This window comes from Crotalus tigris, unplaced genomic scaffold (assembly GCF_016545835.1).
Source record: "Crotalus tigris isolate CLP2741 ecotype Arizona unplaced genomic scaffold, ASM1654583v1 scf7180000017993.1374955, whole genome shotgun sequence".
Taxonomy (NCBI): domain Eukaryota; kingdom Metazoa; phylum Chordata; class Lepidosauria; order Squamata; family Viperidae; genus Crotalus; species Crotalus tigris.
The window spans coordinates 94375-104032 of NW_024096760.1; the positions used below are offsets into that span (position 1 = coordinate 94375).

Here is a 9658-nt window from a genome sequence, read left to right on the forward strand (position 1 = left end):
GCCTCTTTCGGAGGCAAAAATAATATAAGACCAGGTCTTACTTTCGGGGAAACACAATAGCTGGAGAACTACTCAAATTCTTTTATTTAATTAAAACACTTAGAGCCTGGTACAGATACATTTTTCTTCAAACAATCATACAGTTTGTAGTGTACATAGATTTGCAAAACAATGGGATAAAGAATATTCCTGAACTTTATGATTTATCTCATGGTTACTGTGAAATTGTGTGAATGCATCAATGCAGTACATGTTATCTCAGCTTGCAAAACTTGGATTCATTGAGTTTACCAAAAATGTAAATATTGCAGAATATACAGCTACATTACTAAGCTCCATTTCATGCTGAATAAACTAAATTATTAATGTATCTTAAATAGAAAATTATATTTAGATTTTTACTCCAAAAGCATTTTATTAAAAAAAATTGATTTAAAAAAATCTGATTTAAATTTTAAAAAATCCATTTTTTTTTAAAAAATCATCGATTATTATCCACCCTGATCCAAAGATTTCTACACTGCAATGAGAATTTATGTCATTACCATGAATACAGATGTAAAATTCAGGCAACATTTTATTCAAAGCTTATTAGAATTACAGCATTTTAACTCATGCCAGAAGTACAGCTTAATCATACATAGTAGAGAATTCTTGAACTTCCATTTTTTAAAATCCAACTTTTTACAAATGGTTATCTGGAGGGGGTTTTTTTTGCCCAAAGATGTATTTTATACATAATTGGTAAAGCAGCTCAATTTGCCTATAGATAGACAGAATGTGTTTTAAGTAAGTACATATTTTCAATATGCATTCAGTGTAAAGAAAATATTGAATTGGGGGAAACTTTGTATCAACAAACTATGCCTTACTTTCATAGCTGGGCAATATAATAATAAATTTACTTCTACAATGGCTTCAACTGGATTCCATGAAGTGCAAATGTCTTTCTCTATTGCTAAATCAGATTCAGAGAAAGCATCAAAGTTTACACTGATTTTCTAAATGCTTTAATATAACTTTAAATGTAGTTCAGAGGTCAAAGTTGAAGTGCTTTGTTTTAAGGGTGATGGTTTCAGAAAAACCTAACAACCCTCAAATAAAACTATGTCAAATGTATAAACTGCACTAACTTTCTGGTTTTATAGCCATTTGCCAATATTAATAAGTAATTATAGGATATCAAAGTCTAGTTGGAACTAGGAATGAACCATATATTAGCTTGGATCATTGAAAAAAAATATTTTGATAAATATCACTGATTTTATGTTCTTATGCCAGAAGCCTTGACTCTTCCTAAAATCAGATTATGTTAATCTATAATGCACTTGTACTCATTGTTTACACAGTTAGCAAGGCACACATCTGGCATATGATAAATTACTTAAAACTATTTCTAATGTATACCACTAGAACTTTTGTTTTCCTTTAAGTGATCAAAAGCACTAAGTGCTGTACTACATCTTCACTTAGGGAAAGAATATAGCCTAAACATCTCACACTTGTAACTACTGCTGAAAGCTACAATTAGTGAAAACAAACTTGGCATTTAAGTTTTAGGTAAATAAGGTGGCATCACGCAAAAAACAAAAAACAAAAACCCTATCTGCAGGAAAATGTTTTGAAGCAACATTTTAGTGTTTGCTAGTGAAATTCTAAAATATATTTAAAAACCAACGCTACCCTGTAAATATCTCCATGAACAAAACACAAATGCCATTGTTGCAGGGTTTAAGAGCTCTGACCCAAACCCATACTTGATGTTATTACAATGCCTAGATTTTGCAAGAGTAATCACTCGATTATAGAAGAGTCCAACAATGTGCAAATATTCCCATATATATATACTGGGAACACTAAGTGCTGCTCAACCAAAAGACCTTTAAGGTATCTATCCATAAAAGCTAAGTCAGCCTCCATGTCAGCAGTCACAGAGAGGATTCTAAATGAAATTCAACTATTCTGCTGTAAAATTAAGACATTCTAGCATATATCAGTAATATTAGATAAAATATCTTCAAAACAGCATGGTACATCACTGATTATATCCAATTTTTAAAAAATCTATTAATTTTCTTTGAATGTATGTACCATTATTTCCATACAGGTTTAGAAAGTGCTTCCTGTGAGAACTGAAACAAAGAATGACTGGCATCCCAACTTTAAACACCGTTTTTATGGAAGCAAATTTCACTGGTTGTAGTGACTTACTTCCATGCAACTGTGATTAAAAGCACCCTAACCTTGCAAATCTAGCTTTCTGTAAGATGATCATGTTACATACTGCATCATATAATCTCCTATTTACAAAATACTTTAAAAGCTTTACCATATAAAAAGTGCAATTCTTTTACCCCACTTTCTAGGGTAACAACATTCTTCATAAATTCTACATAATAGCAGCCTATGGAAGCCGATAAGGTGCTTAGCTTATGCCAGAAGCTAACTGGTTTAAATAACAAAATTCAGTACATTTTGTTAATCCACACTCCAGGTCTTCTATTACTGTCGCAGTGGGGCTCCAGCCAAGTTGGCAAGCTCAATGAGTGCCAGTGCCCCATGTAAGCGTTCACGCTGTTCTTGAAGGCGGCTACAAAGGGATGAATGAGCAGTATTTTTTTCCTCTTCTTCCTCATCCTCAGACTGAAGATATTCCATGGGATCTTGTTGCTCCTGGTCAGGCTTATGAATAGATTTATTTTTCAATATAGGAGTGCGTTGTTCTCTCATTTCCCAATACCTGTTAATAAAGATAAAACGGAGCATTAGAAAACCATTACTGAAATATTATAGTCAACTAGTTCCCAAATTAAGACAAAAATTACCTTGAGGTAATAATAGGAAGCTTTTATTAGCATCCTGGCCATGGTTGTACAGAATACAGAACTGTTGGTTAACAAGTGACTGTCCAATCTCTCTCAATTCTTAATGTTGCATTTTATATAAATACGTACTTTGTCAGCCATTCAGCAACAGCTTTGTTGTCTGCAGTTTGCTTTTTGTTCAGTCTATCTGTAGGTTCTTCTCGTCTTAATTTTGCATATGGATGCTTGGGGCAATGGCGGTTTGCATGTGTGAATCTGCTTATACATCCTTGATTGAAGAAAGTATCAGTCAGAAATATAGTTAGTCTAGCCTCCCCCCAAACAAAAACACAAGGAATGTCTCTGTCCTCGGTTAATTTGCTTTCTGAAGGAACACAGAAAAGTGAGATTATCCTTGAATCTGCCCCTTGCCAACTTATGCAGTAATTTTTTTAAACTGTATTGCTGAGAGGCTATATAGCTATTCATGGCGAAACATAGGATACTTAGTTCTACTAAAATAAGATGAAAATTGGGATATTTTGTTGGGTTATTTTCAAGACTGTTATTTACTGAAGTTTGAATAAAAGCAATTTTCTCATAACTCACCATTTTCTGCACAGACAAAAGGCTTCTCTCCTGTATGGAGACGCTGATGTGTTTTAAGTTGCCCACTCTGAACAAAAGCTTTCCCACACTCTGGGTAATCACACAAATAAGGTCTTTCACCTAACGGGAAAAAAATAAAAAATAATCTCTTGAGTTTCTTCCAGGAATTTCTTGCATAAAATATACTAAGTTCTTATTTTGCTAAAATTTGCCTGAGGTATGTTACAGATAGACCTCAACTTACAAACATTTAATGGCAGTTCAAAGTTATGATTGCTCGAAAAACCCACTTATGACCTGTCCTCGAAATTACAACTGGTGTACTGCCTTTCCTGTCACATGATTGCAGTTCGGGTACTTGGCAACCAGCTCATATTTATGATAGTGGTCTACAATCTCCCTCACTTCTCACAGGCAGTCATTTGGGGAAGCCAGATTTGCTAATGAGTGTGCAGTTCACTTAATGGGACTCTCTTAACATGATAAAAAGGGTTGTAAAAATGAGTCTGCTCATGTGATGACTCGCTCACTGACCACATCTTTTACTGACCAAAATTCTGATCCCAATTGTGGTTATAAGTTGAGGATTATCTGTATTATTTTTAACTCTTTTCATTAGTTTAAAAGGATGCTAAAAATTGAGACAGCTCAACTAAAGTTTTTTTTGTTTTTTTTTTGCAAGTATGCTGTTAGTTCATTTTCTAATCTGGACCATTTAAAGACTTTTTCTGTAAAACAAACTTCCTATCACAGCATCTTGAAAAATTGTTGCATTTATATACAAAGATTTCTTAGCAAGAGATAAAATTCCAAATTAAATTTTAAGGAGTGAACAGAATAAATTTCATGAAAATTAAGCACATGCATTTAGTTGAAAAATTAAATATATATTAAGCACAGCATTATTCATTATATTACTATAGGGTTTATAAGTAGCTAGCTCTTAAGTAGCTGAACATTTTAAGGAACATGAAGAAATTCATGGGATTATTGCTTCTCCCTATCAATGGAAAAACATAATCCACATGACACCCTAATCCCAATTCATATTATTTCAAAGTCTAACAAAACATAATATGGACAATACAGATCTTAGTCTTCTGAAGCAAATAACTTCTCATCTATGATTGTTCACTGACAAGTCCCATCTTATTCAAAATAAGAATTAAGTTGTTGCATAATTGCCATTGCATGACAAATCATTCTAAAGTAGTCAGTCTAATGAGATATATTGTTTATCCAGTCCACTTACCAGTATGTGTTCTTTTGTGTGCCTGCAAAGACTTCTCTCTTGGGAAAACTCTGTTGCACACATTACAACGTATCCTGCTAGATGAATGCTCTCCCTCACTTATTAGATCTCGGACTGTCTCTGCTCTTGGTCGACCTCTTCTAATCCCATCCTAGTAAATTAACAAGTCTATTAACAATCTACAACAATGATTTTTGTTTCTCACAGTACTATGCAGAAAGTGGACAGGTGTGTGTGCGATTGAGAAGAAAAGATGTCAGTGGTGGCGAACCTATGGCATGTGTGCCAGAGGCGGCACTTGGAGCCCTCTCTGTGGGCACACACACCATTGCCTCAGCCTCGCCTCCTCCCACGGCCCCCTCCTCACCAGTAGCTCTCCCAAAGGAGAGCTGCCCCTGGGCACAGCCCATGCGAAGCAGCATAGCCAAGGACATGGTAGCCAGGCAGCAGGGACAAGACTCTGCCCTTGCGCCCAGATGATGCTGTGGGGCATGGGTGAGGGTGTGGCCATCATGGCACTGCTGGGCTCCCTGGGAGATCTGTGGCAGGGCAGAGCGGGGACGGGTGGTTTTGGGGCGTCTCTAAAAGGTTCGCCATCACTGACATGTCTTAAGCCATAAAGAGCTAGTGAGAGCATTATACGGGCTGCACCCCTAATTCAGGGGGCTTTTATTCGTTGAAGGCACTGTACATATAAACCTACTTTAGTCCTTGGGATGCTAAAGAATCTGCAGCCCCCTTGACACAGTACTGTTTTACGTAAAATGCTTTTAAAATAAAATAAAATGTAATAAAATAAAGGAACTCTGGTCGAAATGACACCGCTTTTTGTCCCCCCCCCCGGGTTTCCTCAGAGGGAACGTTCAGGGGACGGCAATTACCGCACCTTTTAGTTATCCTTTAGGAGAAAGCCCACCCACCCAGAAATAAACGAGCTTGTGAAAACTGAAGTAAAATAATCACAAAATAAAGACCAAGGGGGAGGAGGGGTGGGGCCAAGGGCGCGAGCAGCACGCGCGCGCGTTACCTGCCTTGCCAGAGTGCCTTGCGCGCGCCGGCGCTCGCGGCCGACATTTAAAGAAAAGGATGTTTTTGGCGCGCGGAGGTGTCGTCATTGAGAGGGTGAATCACCCGCGGAAATGACTTAACTGCAACCCCGCGAGACGCTCGCTCGCGAGGGGCGGAGGCCCTCGGACTCCAAATAAGGTTCCTTTTAAACCGAAGCCCTTTTCCCTCAACCGTCGCTGCCCACGCTGTCCTTCCCACATCCCGCCGCCTCTCGGGCTCGCTCACCCTCAAGTGCCCGTTGCTCCCAGTACCGCTGTCAGGGCTCCCCGCTTCTTCGTCTTCTCCGGTGGAGCGCTCAACGGCACTTCGGAGTCCGTCGCCGTTGCCTCCTCCCTCGTGGAGCGGCTGAGATGCGGCGGGCGGAGGACTGAGGGTGACGTTGTGCGCATTTTCTCCCCAGCGCCATGGGTAGACCATGAAGTCGCTGAAGCCCGGACTGGTAGGGATGGGTGGCGGCGGCACGGGCACGCGGGCGGGATCCTCTCTGCTGGCGAGTGGCGGCTTGACTGGGGTGGTTTTGATGACCGAGACCAAGACGCGCTTCGGGGAGCTTCCCGAACACAAGATAACAGGCGGAGGGCCCGGCAGCTCAGACATGCCGCGTCGGTCCGAGATTCTTGCTTCTCGATCCGCGGTTGCCGTTACCTCCTGTACCCCGCGGGTGGTTTTCTTAGCTTTTCCTTTGGTGGCCGAAAAGAAACGCCTCAGGTGTGCATGATAGGAAGACTCGTGCAGAGGCCAACCCCGTGCAGTGTCTGCCCGGCTTTCTGAAGCAACCGCGGCTACTCACCATCAGCAGCAGTAACCCCGACCACCGCTACCGAGCCCTAGATTTTCCCGCGTTACATTTCGCGCCTGGGCGGAACCAATCGTCGAATCGGCTATACACGTCATTGGAGTGACAGACTCTTCCAGCCAATAATTAAGAGAGGCAGCGCCTGCCACCTTCAGTCCAAAGGCGGACCGCTTAGAAAAAACACACACTGGGTGTGGCTTCGGGGTATGCGGGCTCATCCATTGGCTAACATTTTATGACAATAGCCAACAGAATTCGAAAGTTGTCTGGGAGGGAGGGTCGCCGGTATTCATCAAAGCCGGCCTCCATCTTTCCTCAGGCGAGCGGTCTGGTTATGAGCGGTAGGACTTGGCTGGAGGGAGCATCTCTTTTGGTAGTAGTGAAATATATTGCAAACATATTTTTACAGCATACGTTTGGATCCAGTCTTTGGTTAAAATCTGCTCAAGCTCAACTTTCAAGGCGCGCTTTGCCGGGTACCATGTGATCTCTTTATCATGTGATGCATTTAAAGAGCAGAGTGCGGGAACAGTAAACATGAATTGCAACTTCAGAAGCTGTTCGGTTTACGAGAAAAGCCGAGTATCTGAAAAACGCTGGAGCGAAGTCTTCCGCGTAAACAGTTCAGATGTGCTCTGATCTTAAAATCTGCCTAGGAGCCCTTAAGGTTATCCAGTCTTTGAAGTGAGAGGTTTGACATCCTTTTGGCTCAGCTATCCACACTTACCCCTTTTTCATCCAGGCATTTTTAAAAGTTTTTGTCCAGAATGTGTCAATATCTGAAATAAGATCTAGCCATGCTGACATGTGCCCTGGTTATGTAAAAATTGGATTATTGGAATCTGTTCTATTTGGTGCCACTTTTGAGGAATGTTTAGAAACTGCAGTTCAGTCAATAAAAACAGCTGAAAGGCTGGTTGGGTGATTGCAGAATCATATTAAAATTTGCCTTGCCAACACTATGATGATTACTTATCTGCTTTGGAATAACTTAAGTTTTTATAATAATTTGAAGCCATAATGAATTATCCTGAACATTTTATTGATATCCTTTCTCACATTAATCCTGCTGCTCTCTACTATTGGGTGAAAAGGCTTTGTTTTTTCTAACAAGATAGAAAGATTAACATTGTCTTGCTAGACCCATCTTATTCTACTATTTTATTTTTCATACTGGCCAATCATGCCTTAGGGTTGCTTGAAAGCAGGAGATGGAGATTTACCACTTGTTCTTCAATTGATTTTGGAAGCATGCTGCTGAGGTGTCTGCAGAGAAATAAAAATAGTAGTCACAACTATATGATTGTAATCTTGCCCCTTATGTATGTGTACTCCAAACTGGGGGTAACAATGAATCTTCAAAATTAATAACATACACTGTAAGGACTGCAACACCACAAAAAGGCAGAAGACTAGCAGGCCGCAACTATGAACGCCAACCAGCAGTTAGACGACATGAAAACTTATGAACAGACATAATCATAGTTTCAAATGGGAAACAGTAAGCACCCTAAACCAAATCCAAAAATGCTAGAGAATTCCTGTAAGCCTGGCACTCAGACAATTCAGCCATCAACAGCACAGATAAATAACATCTACATATTGTTCAAAAGACAATCCAAAAGCCAAAAAAAGAAACAAAAAGACCAAAGCATCTCATCAGCAATCAACAACCCTATGAGCAGAGATTAACACCAAGATTAACAGGCCAACAATCAAGAAGCAAACAATACCCCAGTCAAGGAACTACCAATTCAAACAAGATAACAATAAACAAAGCCCAATCAAGGAACCATCAACACCATTCCCATCAAAACTGTCAGGCAAGCCATTACTACTGTGTTTCCCTGAAAGTAAGCCTTATCCCAAAAATAAGCCCTAGTTTTGGGGAGAGGCATATGCTTAAAAATCAAGTTAGGGTGGGGGTGGAGGGGGTGGAGCTACCCCATGAGCCCCACACCCACTTACCAGGCCTCCCATGAATTGACACCTGCCTCTCCTCACCAGCCTATTTCTTCTGCGGTGACCCCCAGTCTGCATTTCGCAGTCAGAGGCCTTTCTGGAAAGGCCTCTGCAGCCAAGAACCAAGCTATGGATTCAATCTGTAGCTTGGTTCTTGGCTTCAGGGGCCTTCCAGAATGGCCTCTTGACTGCAAAATGCAGGCCGGAACTCCATTCTCTGCTTCAGAATGAAGCTGTTCCTTCGGCTGCAGAAGAACTGGGCTGGCTGGGCTGGCTGGCTGGGGCTGTTGGTGCCGCCACTGTGAAGTGACTGCAAAAGACACCCCTTGGAAATAATACCAGATGCCTCTTTTGGAGGCAAAAAAAACCCCAAAAAAACAAACCCGGATCTTATTTTTTGGGAAACACCATGTGTAAAATGAGAGCAAACCTCACTCCCTACTAGCACTGATGATGATGTTATCTAGTTTGGTAATGAAATGTATGCAGGAAAACAGTTCGGAGCATCAAGGACCCGACATTAATAGATCTACAGGTCATCACAATAATGAAAAAATCATGTGCATGCAGTGACATCACAATGCAAATCTCATTGTTTTTGTATTTGATTTCAGATGCAAATATGTATATAAGGGTTGTCAAACTGCCGGCCCGCGGGCTGGATGCATCATAGTGAAACCGTGCCCACCCTATTGCCGGCAATGGCAAAAAAGTCACAATACATTGCGACACATCACGTGACGTTGCGAGTTTGACGTCCCTGAGGTAGATCATGTACTTTGTCTTGTCATGCCGTGACACACATTTCCTCACTCTACCCCTCCAACCTGCCCATGCCTCTGTTGAAATTTTTCAGCTTGTACCTTTTTCAGGAAGGCGCATATATGTATGTGTGTGTGTTTCTATGTGTATGCGTGTGTGTGTATTCTGTTTCCTTTAAAATACTCATTTTTATATTATGATTTTGGTTGCAGATAACTGCTGTGACATGTTAACCTCAGAAGAACAAGATATAAATAATTATATAATCTCAGTTTAACATACTATAATTTGACATACTTCAGGTGTAATGGACACATTCCAAATAATAGAGAAATTCTATCAACTAGCATTTTTAATGCTTCTGGGAAGATCAAGAGAATGGGCGTGTTAGTGGGAAGATTAGAA

The 9658-nt window shown here is 40.5% G+C and overlaps 1 protein-coding gene across 1 annotated transcript; it reads right to left on the reverse strand.

Moving 5' to 3' along the window:
• Positions 1-559: 559 nt before the first annotated feature.
• ZNF367 (zinc finger protein 367) lies at positions 560-7777 on the reverse strand. Its single transcript, XM_039346386.1, has 5 exons — positions 5959-7777; positions 4666-4816; positions 3414-3533; positions 2955-3093; positions 560-2740 (listed from the first exon to the last, which is right to left on the reverse strand). The coding sequence occupies exons 1-5, from the start codon at positions 6328-6330 to the stop codon at positions 2503-2505; spliced, it is 1020 nt and encodes a 339-aa protein (XP_039202320.1). The 5' UTR covers positions 6331-7777; the 3' UTR covers positions 560-2502.
• Between the last annotated feature and the right edge of the window lie 1881 nt (positions 7778-9658).